Consider the following 17,039-nt stretch of genomic DNA (forward strand, 5'->3'; position numbering starts at 1 on the left):
CTGATGATGACAAAACCTTGTCGAAACGTTGTACATTTGCTGTTATGTTAAACTTATATTAAAGTTTTTCTTCATTACCCATTTAAGCCGTCTCCAGCCATTATTAGTCTCAAAGTGGGTTACTCGTCATCGAAACAGATTGTAAAATATCTTCAAGTCAGATGAAAAATTGGGTTTATGATTACAGACCTAATAGTAATACGATGGAGGTTCACCAGGAACAGTAGAAGCTGCATCGTTATCGATGTTTCAATCGATCTATTACAAATGATAGTATTAAAACCAGCTTTTTAAATTCATGGTTATATATTATAAAAATGTTTAAACTCAGGTTCTGCAACACTACAGGTAATTACGTAAGCTACAAAGATAGACTTACCTGCCTCATCATTAAAACAGTACTGAAGTCTACACCTAAGCCTAAATAAACTAGCCTTAAGTTATAAGACAGATTAAAACTATCTATCATTTTGATATTGGCTTAGAAAATTTTTATATTTAGAATTATTCCTGTGAAGTCCAAAAAAGATCAACTTACCTGCCTTGTTATTAAGGGCAGGCAATAATGAAGTCTGCAACTAAGCCTACATAAACTACTGCAGTTACAAGACAAATTAAAGCTAGCGGTCTCTTCAATAATGGCTTAGAAAAGTGTTATATTTAAAACGAAAAACAAATGATAATAACGATAATTCCTAAACTTAACAGCTTTTTTTTATTGTCACACAGTTTCAGGGACATATTTAAATCATTTTTATTCGTTACTATTTTTATATCCAACACTACAGAGTAGAAATATTTCCCACGGCTTAAATCAGAATCTTCAATATATTAAAACAACAGGAATGGTAAAGTAAATTTTATGATTGGTTGTGAGCTTTCAATTGGTTTGGTTTTCAATAACTGACATTAATATTCGTAAAACTCCAAAGTTATGGAAGGTTTCTCTTACTTAACACATCCATGACTACGTGTCGTTTAATTTTCCACATCTGGTGTTTTTATTGGACTTATATTTATGTTAAAGGAAAGACACCTCACAACCCTTCTTATTTTTTCTACAATAAATATTATAGCTGATGAAGTATTTATTTGAACATTACATGAAGAACCTGTATAGATAGGAACCTTTAAACTTACTCTTCTGTGTATACACTAGCATCTGTAGATTCGCATCCAAGATCGGCTCATTACACTAATACAAAAAAAAGTCACATAACATGAAGAGAAATTTGAGAGAATCGTAGTGTATGTCATAGTTTTACCATTATACATGCTGAACTGATGACGGGATTACGTGACATGGTCCCATAACTTGAAAGAACCATGATGTAAGTAAACGATGCGAAGTTGTTACTGACGAAATCTATTATAATGTCTCCTTTTGGGTTATTTATCATTTTATTTTACCTCTTAGGTAAGAAACATTTTTCTTCCCATTTTGAATCTCTGAATATAAACGTAGAACAGTTTAGTAAATCGAGTTTTTGTAAGGTAAGATGACATAGTTAGACTGTGTATGTCTTCGTCACTCACAGAATAACATTTGTTTTATTTTAGTACATTCTAGTGTTTTATGACAAGCAAAAATAACACCAGTCAGCTAAAAAAACAAAAACAAAAAAGGTATTACAGAAAACAAGTGTTTGTTTTCCAGATTTAGGCCCATCAAGATACCGTGTTTGTAGGTTTGTGTTAGACTTAAATTTATGATAGATGATTGGAAGCAAACGTGCAAGTTCATCAAGAGCCTCTCGTACTTCATCATAACATCTGGCTGTCTGTTGATTATTATAGCTGTCTGTGTGTCTGACCGTTTGTCTGTTTGCCTCTGTAACTGTACATTGTTTTCAACACAACTCTCACAGAATGATCAGTGATCGAATTTTGATCGTAAAGTTAGTAACTAAACATACTCTAATATGGTCATGGTATTAGATTTCATGCAGATAACCGGATTTTGGTCGTACAGTAAAAACAGATCCCAGTATGGCATATGATACTAAAATATTCTGAGAGATATATTTTTGTTATAGGTTATCTAGCTGTCAGTTTTTGTTAGAGCTATTAAAACGTGTCTGTAAAAAATACATTCAACAAATGTAAATGTAAAGATATTGTCCCTTACTTTCTCTCTCTCTCTTTATATATATATATATATATAAGTAAATCTTATTAACACTATAAATTGCAACAAAGTATACAGGCGATGAAAATCAACACTATATAACAATGATGAAAGCTGGTATAAGAACCAAAAGTGAGAAAGTGTATTATGAAACCAACACAAACGAAAATAAAGCTGTACGTTATCAGTTCCTGTCATTATTCTTTAACTCACAAAAGCAGATGTCTGTGGTCATAGCACTCAAAGGCGTTGGGGATATTCCATCTATCAGAAATAATCCAAATGCAAATGTCAAACTAGTTAGACGTTACCCCTAACCCCTAATTTAATCTTCCGTAACGGCTAACTATTTGACATTTGCGTTTGAATCATATCTGATAGATGAAATATCCCTAATGCCTTTGGGTGCTATTACCATAGACATTTTCCGTTACGAGTTAAAGGATAATGACAGGAATTGGCATTGGACAGCTTTCTTTCCTTTTTTTGTTAGTCTCATAACACACGTCTCGGTTTTGGTGTATATAAGTATATGAATTATTGCAAACCCGAGGATACACTTAAATTTTAAAAAAAGTATCAGATGTCTGACGCAATGCTTCACCTGAAGATGACATTTATACTTAATCTTAAAAAAAAACAGTAGCTCTGATCATAAAGCTACGGAGAACTATAAATTAAATTAGGAGATCCGCTTTATTTGTTCAAGAGGGAGATAAAAACATTCTGTCGATGTAGGAAGGATCTTGCTCACCCTAACATCAACAAAACTTTGATTGGGTCTTTTATTATTTCGCTTTTTTTCATAGCGTGTGAAAATTCAATTTCTACTACAACACTCCAGGCTTTCACCACTAAGGGATCGTCTCATAAGTTCACCTATTATTATCGTTAAGCGTTTTCATTGGTTCCTTATAATGAGACCAATTGAATAATATTGCTACGTGTGGTGGTGTCTCAATTAAAAAAAAAAACTGGAACGAACAGGAGCAAAGCTAATGTCCGAATTAGAACGCTTTTTCGATGGTTTCATGCAATTTAGACACACCGTAAATACCCGCGTATAATGCGCATGCGCACTTTTTTTTCCAAACGTTTTGAACTCAAATATAATGTGTGCACTATATGAGAAAACAGTATTCTTTCAGTATTTTTCAGGTGAATTTTCCGTCCGAATGTTGCCTCAACATATCTGATATTCTGACGTAATCACCGTTTGTAGCTGAAGGATCACCGGAAGTCAAAAAAGAACCTCAACATAAACAAAAGTCTGAACTCTGGACATAGTTCTGTAATAATTACACACTCAACCTTCTTCTTTTATAGTTCTAATTACCATCATTTTATAATTTTAAAGGGTAACGGTTGGGAGTCGTCCAAATGAAGAAATATAGAGTGGTTTATTTCTACTGAACACCTGACATTTATCTTTTATGCTTCAAGTCACACATGTATAAAGGGTTCATTTAGTAAACCGTAAGAACTGCAAGGTTTATATGTTGGTATTTGTTAATAATAATCAGTTGAACTATAAGCGGGGATTTTTTTTTCTTGAGAGCTTTTCGCGCAGGGTCGTAAGATGATTTTTACAATCCTATGCTACAATACATTCACAATAACATCCAATCGTAGTTACTCACCCATGCTTTATGTACAGGGCATTGTTTAAAAACACTTATACACAAATTACAATTTCAGCATTTGTTTCTTTATTAAGAAATACGGGTAAGTAGTTGGCAATGGTATTCTCCCACACACGCACGTACAAATACTAATCAACACAACAATACATCACTAGCTACACAAAGGCTAATCAGCCGTTAGAATTTCTCTGTGCACTATACTTGGGCATATTGATTTTCTCTAGTATGTGTGGCCAAAAAAGATACTGCGCACTATACGTGAGTATTTACGGTAGTTTTATCTCCGAGTTAGATAAAGCATGAAAATAAAGATATTTTACAAGTAGAAAAGTATAATGATATACATAAAATGGAAAATGAATTGTCTCTGGAAGAGGTTTTAGGAAATATATGTTTGATAATAATATATCTCTGATAATAACATTTGTTTGATAATAATAATATTTGTTTAATAATAATATATGTTTGATAATAATATATGTTTGATAATAATATATGTTTAATAATAATATTTGTTTCAGAATAATATTTGTTTAATAATTATCAGGGAACATTTGCATTTTGTATTTACGGCAAAGCTACTAAGCCTAACTGCCGCTGTCTTTAATTTTCAGTTACTGACCAGAGGTAAGACAGCCAGTCATTATCACCCTACCACCTATCATCTACCCTAACGATTTGTCTGCCATCTTAACACTCACCCACAGCCTAGAGTTCGGGAATATTTTGGTTTTTGCACAGATTCGAATCCCGTTCCGACATCCAGAGCTCTACCACAGGGTCAACCCGTTAATGTGAGTTTCTAGTTCAGAATGAGACACCACATCGTTCACCGGAAACCTGTATTTAAGAATATAGTTCTATAAAGCTAAATGCATTATCAATTACTTTTCACTGAAATTTGTCTTTCCGCAGACAAAAATTTTTATATGCATTTAAAGCCTCCGAAAAGCGTTTTACTAATCACGCTAAGTCAATACTCAATAAATTTATGCTATATTTTAACTTGTTAATCACTCAATCTCCAAGTTCATATTTCGCTAAGAGCTCGACATTATCATACTTTTACGGAAAATTGTAAGAATGTCTAAAAGTCTCCTGAAACGTGTAATTTTGATTGGAGCCATGCATTTATCTTGAAAGTGACCAATAAATACCTCATACGTGTTGTTGCATATTAATAGGATACCGCTAATACATCACTTTTCATGTGGTCATTATATTTTTCAACAACTAATAAAAACATTTTGTAAATGTAAAATGATGTATTGATGGCAGTGTCAAAAAGAATAAACAAAAACATAGGGATGATACAGCTATACATAGATCATCTCATTCATTGCTTTCAATATTAAAATTTAATGTTACACTGTAAAATGCAGAGCTTTTTAAATTTTAACATACATGTGTAATTCATTATGCATTATCATACTGATTCATACATAGTATTATAAGTCTATCTATATACCTAGAAACAATTTTTGAAGTGCGGGTAAATAGATAGTCTTATAACAGTATGTATGAATCAGTATAACAATACATAATAAATTACATGTGTAATCTGCAAGTGTACATGCTTATTCTTTCTCACAGCTATGGTGAGTATAAGTGCCAGAGAGCACCAACTTTTGTGAATTATAAAGTAATTTCAATAAACTATAGTAAAATTCGCACAAAATTCAATCTCAGAGCACATGTTTTTCAAAAATTTCCTGGGGACATTCCCCCATAACCCTAAAACTGGCATGTTTTGCACACTATTCTGAATTGCCTGACCAACAAAAAAAACTTCATCCACCCCTGAGTTTCAATATTGAAATTTAATGTTTTACACTGTAAAATGGATACTTGACTTTAATATTACTGTAGTTGGAAGTTATATATATATTCCTGCCTGTTGGTAAGCATGTTGTTTATCATAATATCATGGTCATGTCAGGGTTGGCATCGATGTAGTGTAAATAACAGTCTAAGACTTACGTACAAGGAAAACCAAGTTGAGTCAAAACATATATTGATTATTACAAACTACAAGTAATAAAACATTTTATAAATGTAAAATGATGTAGGGATGGCAATGTCAAAAAGAATGCAAACAAGAATATAGGGGTGATACATCTGTACATAGATCATCCCTACATGAGTTTCAATATTAAAATTTAATGTTACATGGTAAAATACACGAGTATAAAATGGTTACGATGTCGGTCAATTCGACCGACCACGTAGCGAAATCTGAAATAACATCAGTCAACATAAATATTTTCTCTACTACTAGAAATGCACTGTGTCTGAGTACTTTGACGATGCTGATTCTAAAAATCATGTTGAAAATTACTGATTGCATCTATTTTTCTAGATATGATAGATTTATTCAAAATACTCATATATGTTGCTTTGATAGAGACAAGTCACGAATCAGAATCATTTATCTCTTTTTGTGTGATCAGATGAGGCAGTTGATGTTAAGGTGCCACAGGACTAGAATTACTAGATGAAGATAACTCTTCTTTTTCCCAATTCACAGGTGGATATAGCACTATAAGACTATCCCCATAAAGTAAGGGTTTCATTGCAGGTGCAATATCTGGGTATTTAATGTATTGTTTAATTTTGCCTGAATATCCAGAAACATTAGACATGCAAAAATAACACTCAGTTAGATGATCTTTGGGTTCACGCCATATCATGGGAACTGCAAATGGTATACTTGCTCTCTTCTTATTCAGCCATTGTGTCAAGCTAGATGTGCAAACTGTACAACACACACACATGTGGAGCCCAGTAGTTTTTCATGGTCACCAATTTTACACCCAAAATAGTGGTACTAAGCTACTTTTACTATATATGTGATGTTTTTCCTCGCTAAAACACCAAACCAGAAAGTGAACAACCCACCAAAATGTTCATCTTTCTTGTTGTTGTTTCCGTCGAGATAACTTTATAACTACTTTATTACCAACGTCAGTTGAAACCTAAATCTACTCTTTGTGTTTCTGGGTAGTGCACTGTGTCATCTCTTAGTTGTAATAACAAGTAATAATTAGAAAAATCATAATTCTAGTGTAAACGATGTTATCATTACTTCTTGAAGTTAGATGTTTTACAGAAATCTGGTGTTCCTTTATAAAGCTTAAGTACAGGGTGAAACAGGAATTACCAGCCAATAATAGATGAACATTTGATGACTGTAACATGTATAATACTCAATACTTTGTAAACTATACAATCGGTGTCTTCATGTAGCCAATCCCTATATTATGTATGAAGTGGATTAAACGAAAATCAAAACACAAAATTTAAAATTTTATTACACACATTTACAGAATACACTAACTTTCAATCGGGGGCAAATAAGTAGCAAAAGAAGTAATAAAAACATTTTGTAAATTTAAAATGATGTCGGGATGGCAGTACCAAAAAAGAATGCAAACAAAAATATAGGGATGATACAGTTATACATAGATCATCCCTACATGATGTTGATTTTTTAGCGTGCATATTTGTATCATGTCTACTGAGTATCTTGGCCATCCCTACATATCGAGTCTACCGACTCTATGGATAAGTCGTCCTCAGATGTGATATTTAAATAATAGAATTATATGCCTAGACTAATAATATAAGAAACCAGTTTTCTTTTTGAGAACAATTATACTCCATACACACCCAATGCACCTGCGCCTCTAATGCTGTTATTTTTCAGAATATAGTTATCAAAACTTATAGAATGAATTTCCCTGTAAATGATACTCACTAGCAGCACAGCCGTAATTCACTGCAAGACACTATCGACAACTTCCAGCCCTTTTACATAAATTATTACTTATACAAAACAGTGAAACAAAGAACGAACGGGTTTTACATGAATTTACTAAACTCTTTTGGTGCAACTTTATTTTTTTACACTAGCATGTATAGGAACAAATATTATTCATTTGAGTACAAAAAATGAAACCTTGTATGTTAAAAAGAATGTGGTGATTTTTAAACGAAAGTGATCAATGACATAATGAAGATTTTGAGAAGTCGTTAAACTTTTCCTTTTATTTTTCTGCAGTAATATTCATAATTTATAAGACTATACGAAACACATTGCAGTTTTTTTTTCTGAACGTTCATTAATTCATTTATTATTTATAAGAAGTAATATTTTATTTACTGAATAAATGTTATAAAACCCAATACAAGGTATAAAATGTATATTGTAGAACACAAAAGTGCATCTTTATTATACAATATGTGTTAAACCAAGTTTTTTAATAACTGTAAAACACAAACTTCACTTTAGTGATCTGGTAAGTGCTAAAAAACAATAATAATTTTATTTCAGTTATAATATTTCATATACACATTTCTTTCGTTTCCGTTTATCCCTTTCAACATCTTTTTATATCCATTAAAATACAATCGTACATTCATAAATCAGCAAACACCAAGCAATTTTTTAACAATAATACAAAACATATAAAGAATCCTTCTGATTCCATACATTTATTTATCCGCCGAAATTGAAAGTTATTACATCCTACTGCCTTTCCGGAAAAATCTAGTGTTTTAAAAATATTTTTCTGGTCTTTCACATGTTCAACCTAATAACCTTTAGTTCTAAACTACTTACAAAATAGTCAATTTCAATATTTGAATTATTATCCAATTCACATAAATAAGAACATGCACTTAAAAAGAAAAGTGAGGATTTTACATCACAATAAGTCTGGCAATAATTTTACATAGTTATTTTTTCACTATAGTGCTAAGTGGTTTCCCATTATGAAGAAGTTTGTGTACTGCAATCCGCTGCCGACGAGGCCTTTCGCGCAAAACCAGAATTCATCAGGTCAGCTGAACTTACAATATACATAGCCTTGGTCGAAATACGTATCAGGTGAGATGGTCTTACAACACCCAAAGCTCGGTGTAAATGTGTTTCGATCGAGGTTTTACGGGTTGTTAGTCCAGCTGAACTGTTTAAGTTTGGTATTAGAAGAAAGGCCTAGTCGAAAACGGCGTAAAGCACGTAGTGTGCAATGTAAATGCTATTATACACTCTTCTCACTAGAAACTCGTACAGGGCCAGTAAAGAAAGATGATTAAAAATAGTATTTCTCTTATTGTGCTACATTTCATACAAACTACCAGTCTGTAAATCTTGCTTCTCGAGCCTAGGCGTCATATACGTTAAAATCAGAACTTTAACCCTATTAGGAACGTTACATAGTATAAAGTAACTATACATTAGAATGTACTAACATTTCACATCAACTTTTGATTTTACACTTTAAAATAATAAAAAACCAATAACGATAACAAAAAAGTCTTTAACCCTTCAACTGCGGTTGATATCATATGTTGTTAGCGTAGGCGACTGCAGTTGGCATCATATGATGCAAACATTTTGCGCGCAACATTTTGAATGGCCCGCCGCAAAAATTCGCGAATTTTTGCGCATGGGGTGGTAGGCAGATTTACAAAAGCCGCAAGCGAAGGGTTAAGCCTATTTCATGAGGTGTGACATAACACCTGCAGCCATATGTGATATTTTAAAAGGAAGAAATGGGGCTAAACAACTTTTTCGTTTCACCATTTGACGTATATTATCTTAATAATAAAAAGGCCTATCATCATCATGGTTTAACAAAAAAATCCCTGTTCAACAATCAGATTGTAACAATACCGATTAATTTGTACTGTCATTATCATAACTAACTACTAATATATACTTTATATTTCTGTATATATTTTCCAGGTGAGTCGATGAAATACTGATATGTTTTCCTCATAATAAATTAATAGCTGTTTGTTTGTTTGAAATTAAGCACGAAACTACACAATGGGTTAACTGTTGTCTGCCCACCACGAGTATCGAAACCCGATTTCTAGGGTTGTAAGTCTGCAGACATTCCGCTGTGCCACTGCGGGGGGGGGGGTATTAATAATTGTAAGTAAATCTGAACTGCAGATGAAAGCCGTGTATTGATATTAAAGCAATGTTGTTGTTTTTTCGTTCTGAGAATTACAATGTTGACTAACACATCAGTTAAACATACCTTCCTCGAGTTGACAATGTCTTTCTGTTAAATCCAGATTACTAAGAAGTAAAGAAGTATATTAATGTTAACAAGTGACATCTTACTATAGAGATGATACATTATGCGTGTGTTAGCATGATAACAGGAAACTGTGTACATTAGCTATCCTGTTTTAGAATGTTTGCCCGAGAAGGGGAAAAAAGCCTCTGAAATAGGGCACATTTCCACTTTTTAAAAACTTTTTGCACTGAATCACTAAGGGTTGGCTGGATAAATTACCAGAAATTTTGGTATGGTAACCGGAAACTGTCCGAATTTTGCCCAAGAAGGGGAATACAAAACACCCTGAAATATGGCACATTTCCACTTTTTTTATAGACTTTTTAGCTATGAATTTAAAGACATAAGTACTTAATCAGTTAAATGAGTCAATTACTATCTTACACAAATAAAGGTATGCAATTAGTATGTAATGGGATCATTAAGGATTTAATAACAAAAGAAAGAAGAAGAATGTTATCTAACATTTCCTTTATGTAATTCTTGATTCCTTAATGGGTACCCCCATTAATCACATAGAACATCAGTGTATGTATTAAAACTGGTAATAGCGATCAATTCAGTAAGCAATTTATAAAAACTCAAATCTTATGCGTAGAAACCCAAAACGCAATATACATAGAGACACGCATATATATATATTTATTAAGGAAAAAACAAAAATCCAGTGGTAAAACAGTAAAATTTAAAAGAATAATATCTATTTTGCTAAACTTAAGTAAATAAGTAGTTAAAAAATATATATATATATATAATTAATTGCACAAAATGTTGTTTGAAAACAGTAGACTTTGTGCTATTAGTGGCATACGTAAGGGTGGGGTAGCTACCTCAGGGCCAACAACCTCAAAGGATTGCTTGGCTCAGGAAAGGTCAACTTATGAGGAATATAAAATCAGCACAGTCCCAGCTCGTAAAGGCATACTTGTAAGATATACAAGATTAACACATTTGGAACACAAGGCGCCACCTATGAACAGATCCAGCAGGGTAACCTTTGAAACCCCCCACCCTCCCTACGAGTCACCATCTAAAGGTTCACATACCCCCTCCCTATACACACACTGTACACACCCGACCGTAATTTATACGAAACATTATTTTATTTTGTTTGTTACAATTTAGTATAATCTTTTTACTTACATAAAATTATTAAAATGTTTTGACGAAGGTCCAAGAGGTCATGGACACGTTTAATAATATGCAACTGTTATTCTTAAATTACTTTCTGAGTTGAGTTCCTTACAAATCTCGGGTCCTCCGCGGTTAACTCGCAGGTTAACCAGTTCTGGCCCTGCCTGTGAAAGACAAACAAAATTTTAGTTGTTTAGTCAAGGGGCCGCCGAATAATAAACCTCAATTTGAGGAAACCTCAACTGTGAGAGGAACAGTTCGTATGTCAAGAAGTTCATTTACTCACTTTAAGAAATCTTCATTGTCATCAAGTTTTCCGTCAATTAAAAATGGTAGACCATGCTATCAACTGAACAGAAACGCGCATGGAAGTGTATTTTAACGTAAAAAGAACTTTGTTATAATGTGAGTTTGCTTGTTAAGCGCAAACCTACACAATAAGCTATATGTGCTGCGCACACAACGAGTATCGAAACCCAGTTTTTAGCGTTATAAGCCTTTAGAATTACCGCTGAGCCACTGGGGGGGGAGGTTCTAACGTGAGTAAAAATAAATGAATACTCGGTATTTTGTATGTTTATTAAATTATTTTTCAGCTATTATAAAGTTTCACTTTTCAACTGTATTAGTGTGCTTAATTGGTCAGTGATGTTTAATGGAAAATTGTGGTATGTAAGCCGTTTACAAGCCGGCGAAAAATGATTACAATTATACTTGTTATAAGACATCAGTATCAGGCCTATTACATTTTCACACACCACATTCTTAATCTAGTCCGTTAAGGATTTTCAAGAATTAGAAGAGTGTATAATAATAGTATTTCAACCAGGCTGTATTTGTTATATCCATTGCCGATGACGCGTTTCGATCAATCCAGAGTTCTTGAGGATGGGAAAAAATGACGGAAATTATATTTGTCATAATACATTAATAGTAGGCTTTGTAACAGCTGTTTAAAGGATAATCAACGACAATTCTAATAAAGTAATGACATTTAAACAGTAGGAAATGCAATGCGTTGAAGTCTGTTTAAGATGAAGTACTAAACATTAAGTTGGCTATAAAAACTCTCGAATGATAGGCATATTGATAGCCTTTCGTATCATTTCTATTTTAATTATGATAGAAGACTTCCAGTTATTATCATTATTACGTTATTATTGATATTCGAACACACTGTTAAAAGGTATAGAACTTATTAAATAATTTACTTCAAGCCATCTCCATCTGTTGTACAATAATATAATTTTTTCAGATTTATTATTACTTTGAACAAAAATCATAACTGAAGATCACTTCATTACTGAAAATAACGTCTAAGATTAGAATGTACTTGAAGTTTATGTATATATTTTTACAACTTCCGAAAGATAACCTAAAGTGACATTTCTGAGAGCCGATATTTATCATAAATACATTTCAAGGTCTTTTTAGAAAAAGATATTGTCATTACAAGTCAAGTTTTCCAGGTGTTCTATATTACAAAACAAGTCTAACACAGGTTGATATTCAAATCACGTGACTCTTACTTTTTATATATTGTTAAATTACAAGTAATATTATATTTTTTACAGCTTCGGACGAAAGACTTGAGACCATGACAACACGACGAACGTGTTTATCTTTGGAGAAAGGGTGTCTGGACATAAATGGCTGATGAGTGTATCAATTTAGGTTTCCCTAAGAATAAAAATCAGAGTTAAATTTGAACTCAACAATAGAAAAAGAAACATGAAAATTACAAAAGCTCTTGCTTTATTTCTGGCGGTGTGAAAATAGATGCATTACAATGATGGAGACCAACGTATAATTTTAAAGTTATAAGTTGGACAGTAAATTGAACATTCACTGCCGCCTCTCCGAAAATATAACAAGCTAAAGTCAGTAAACTTTATTAATATCTTGTCTCGAAGTTACAAAATAAAATATATTTAGTGTCAGGCGTTAATATTTTATATATATATTTTTTTTTACATTTTTTTCGTAGGACAGATAAGTGCGAGGTAAGCAAACTTCACACTTATATATTGCCCTTTAAATGTCGGAAAATATGTCAGTTTCAATAAGTAAAAGGCATATTACGAAAAACTTACAGTATTCTTTTCCTTCTGAAAGATCCCGATCACATTCTGTGTCCGAAGGTTCATAGCTGTCAGTAGCAGCTGAAGAAAAGGCTAGATGAATTGGACTATAGGTGGCGTCTTGACTGGAACAGCAGTCACTGCTGCACAAAATAACCCCCACTTTCAAGCATTTTGTTTGATTGTTTGACTTTAAGATTTTTTTGGCAATAAAGTACTTCAAAACAAAAAAAATCGTATATAAAAAAATGAAAGTAGATAAAGATATTTAAATGATAATATTTAAAGCAGAGAATTCTAATATTGTGATCAGTAAAGGAAAAAAAAAATATTTTTCTTTTTCTAAAAGAATAAAAAGTTTAATACACGAAGGTTCATCACAGTATGTTTCAACATTGATCTTCAAGATATAAATATTCTGTAATGGAAATGATTATGATATAAGTGTTTTTTTTATTTTCTAAATTTAAAAGTGCTTTACGTTTTACGTCACATTTATAAGTACTTAATAATTGTTATAAAACAAAAACGCCATTCAAACAAAATGTCTGAAGTGAGGTTGTAGAAGAAAACGTTACAAACAAAAATTAGTCATTTCACTGCTTCATGCAAGTCTTAAAAACTTAAAATAAATCAGCTAAGAATGACGACAAAGAAATGTATTTAAAATGACATCTTCTAAAACGTTTTTAAATACTTTGCAAAGGTAATTAACATTTTAAGCAACCAAGTGTTTGAGCTGTTTGAAAATAAAACTGAAGTCGAGTTTTATGATTGAATAAAATATAATGTATTTAAAATGATTACTCCATAAATTATACTTATAATACTGATACTTTGTCTTTGAATGCTTACTGAGAAGAATTATTTTAAGTATAAAATTTAATCGCGAATCAAAATCTATGCGGAAGTAGAACAACTTATTATAACTCTTTAGACTAGGGCAAAAAATATATATTTGTATGACCCTCAGTGGCTCAGCGATAAGTCTGCTGGCTTACGACGCTAAAAATCGGGTTGCGATGCCTGTTGTGTGTGAAACATTGTATAGCTTTCTGCTTAACAACAAACAAACCTAAACCAAAGGTATCTGTATAAAACACTCGTTTATTCACATAATGTTTAAACGCTTTTTACAAGTTTATCATAACAGAAACTGTCTAAGTGTATTTCCAGCTTTTTTCTGTGTATGTTTTAGCTATGACGGGCATTAAATTTATATTCAGAGTTCAAATGGAACAATATGCTTGTTCGTTTGTTTTTACTACAAAGCCATACAATGGGCTATCTGTGCAGTGCCAACTACGGGTATCGAAACCCAAGTTTTTGTGTTATAAGCTTTCAGACTTGCCGTTGAGCAACCGAGGTGGGGGGGGGTCGAAAAATAAGCAATTAAACTAGCAAAATGAAATTACATGTTTTCTCACCTACCAATTACTCTATTTTGACGCTTTTATGTAATAATTTTAATGCACAGGTAACTTCGAAATGCCCGAACATTTTGTAAGGCATTATTTAAACAATCTTAAATAATCTAATAATTTCGTTAGCTAACATGATGCGCAAATGGAGCAATCGCGCGAATTTCGCTCAGCAATTACGTTGGTAAATTAATTCCAGATGTGAATAAAAATAATCAACTGTATAATATTTGTTATTTTAAGTTATTTTAAGACTTACCGAGTGCCTTGCTGTGGTGTGAACCACCTGGTGGAACTATGGAGAGCTGGGTCCATAGTTCTTGATCTCGTTTGTTTGCGAGGCTGCTCGTACCCTTCGCTGTGCTCTGCAGTGCCATCTACAATAAAATAGCTTTTAAGTTATTGTTTCATAACTTGTGTATAGCAAGATTAACAGTTTGTTTATCATAGGTTTCAAAACGTTTACATTATAACTGGTTAATAGTCTTAAAAAAATCAATGAGAATGCCCTCCGGTAACGTAATGTATCTAATATATTATAAATAGATACATATAATATTACATCTGTCAAACACTGTACAATAAACGCTTACGCCACCTATTGTAATACTTACGGATAAGACAATGGATATACATTTACATCTTTATGAAGTTTCAAAAAGATTAAAATGTTTTAAACAAAAATAGCTTTCCAAATAAGATGGCTGACAACATCATACAAGAAAGACTTATTCGGTAAAGTAAAAAAATATTTAATAATTAATATGAAACTTCCCTAAAGAATGTCTCTCAACAGTATTTTCATATACTACAAACATGTACTAAACGTGAAAAATCAATTGTGTAAACTCTTTCATAGAGCTTATCTACACTTGAAGTTAAAGAGTTGTTTCTAAACTTTAAAACAAGTTACAACAGGTTTCAGGTTTAAAGATAAAATATATTTGAAAACATCCAATATTGGGTATGAACTTAGAGGTCCTAAAAATAACAGGAAGATTAGTAGCTAATTAATAATTATACTTAGGTGATCTATAAACTATTTACCATGAAAACGATTGATAACCGATTGCCACAATATTACTATCAGGCAGGCGGCAACACTGCCTATGTAGAAATGACTGGATTGTTCATTGAAACGGCATTTTAAATATCTCCTCAATAGGTCATCAGAACTTTAAAATACCATACAGTATTTCCTTCTATAATGTAATGAATGTGTCACAAGTTCTGGGAATATCTATAAATATCATAGCAAAAAGTTTGAATTTCTTGTTTTTCTTTCTTGTGCTTCCTTTTTCTTACATAACTCAAAAACCAAAACAATTATTAACTAGTAGCACCAAAACAGTTGTATCAACCAATTTCACAGACATAGTTTCAAACGGAGTACCCGCTTTTATAAGTATTATTAACTAGTAGCACCAAAACAATGGTGTCAACCAATTTTACAGACATAGTTTCAAACAGAGTACCCGCTTTTATAAGTATTATTAACTAGTAGCACTAAAACAATGGTGTCAACCAATTTCACAGACATAGTTTCAAACGGAGTAACTGCTTTTATAAATATCATTAACTAGTAGCACCAAAACAATGGTGTCAACCAATTTCACAGACATAGTTTCAAACAGAGTACCCGCTTTTATAAGTATTATTAACTAGTAGCACTAAAACAATGGTGTCAACCAATTTCACAGACATAGTTTCAAACGGAGTACCCGCTTTTATAAGTATTATTAACTAGTAGCACCAAAACAATGGTGTCAACCAATTTTACAGACATAGTTTCAAACAGAGTACCCGCTTTTATAAGTATTATTAACTAGTAGCACTAAAACAATGGTGTCAACCAATTTCACAGACATAGTTTCAAACGGAGTACCCGCTTTTATAAATATTATTAACTAGTAGCACCAAAACAATGGTGTTAACCAATTTCACAGACATAGTTTCAAACAGAGTACCCGCTTTTATAAGTATTATTAACTAGTAGCACCAAAACAACGGTGTTAACCAATTTCACAGACATAGTTTCAAACGGAGTATCCGCTTTTATAAGTATTATTAACTAGTAGTAATTTAAAAAAATCATAATTCTAGTGTAAGCGATGTTATCATTACCCTTTGAAGTTAACTTTCTTATCGAAATTTGGTGTTCCTTTAATTAAAAATCTTAAGTGCAGGGGGAAACGGAAATTACCAATTAATCATAGATAAATAATAAATATTGCAGTTGGAAACTCATTATATTTAGAACTTAGTTATAAATACTACCTTCCTATGTCTATTGAAACACTGCATTAAAAAAAACACAAGCAAACAAGTAAAGAAAAACGTTCCATAAAAGGAAGTAAATGTAGGGATGACTAATATCAATCATTCAAAAACAATGCAAACAAGATAATAGGGATGACACTTGCATCATACCTAAATAATAGTACAGGCAAGAATTAACATATAGAAATATATATAATTATTCAATCACAATTGAGTTTAATTTATCCTATTTTTGTGAGTTAACATTCTACTACACGGTG

General features: G+C 32.2%; 2 protein-coding genes across 4 annotated transcripts in view; both read right to left on the reverse strand.

Moving 5' to 3' along the window:
• Positions 1-4,586, reverse strand: part of LOC106457467 (Down syndrome cell adhesion molecule-like protein Dscam2) — a 125,614-nt gene extending 121,028 nt beyond the window's left edge. The window contains exon 1 of the mRNA XM_022383409.1: positions 4,473-4,586. The gene's annotated coding sequence lies outside the window, so the exon portion shown is untranslated. The remainder of the gene's footprint in view (positions 1-4,472) is intronic.
• Positions 4,587-11,518: 6,932 nt separating this feature from the next.
• The window catches only part of LOC106457468 (Down syndrome cell adhesion molecule-like protein Dscam2), a 134,235-nt gene continuing 128,714 nt past the window's right edge, over positions 11,519-17,039 (reverse strand). For 2 of the 3 annotated variants that reach the window (XM_022383413.1, XM_022383412.1), the window contains exons 24-26: positions 14,759-14,876; positions 13,091-13,221; positions 11,519-12,677 (exon numbers count right to left, since the gene is read on the reverse strand). In XM_022383413.1, coding sequence (XP_022239121.1) covers positions 12,616-12,677; positions 13,091-13,221; positions 14,759-14,876 — 311 coding nt within the window. In that variant the 3' untranslated portion in view covers positions 11,519-12,615. Of the gene's footprint in view, positions 12,678-13,090; positions 13,627-14,758; positions 14,877-17,039 lie in introns of those variants that run through there. The other variant, XM_022383414.1, reaches the window with a different exon arrangement.

The sequence above is a fragment of the Limulus polyphemus genome, unplaced genomic scaffold (assembly GCF_000517525.1).
Source record: "Limulus polyphemus unplaced genomic scaffold, Limulus_polyphemus-2.1.2 Scaffold335, whole genome shotgun sequence".
NCBI classification, from domain to species: Eukaryota; Metazoa; Arthropoda; class Merostomata; order Xiphosura; family Limulidae; genus Limulus; species Limulus polyphemus.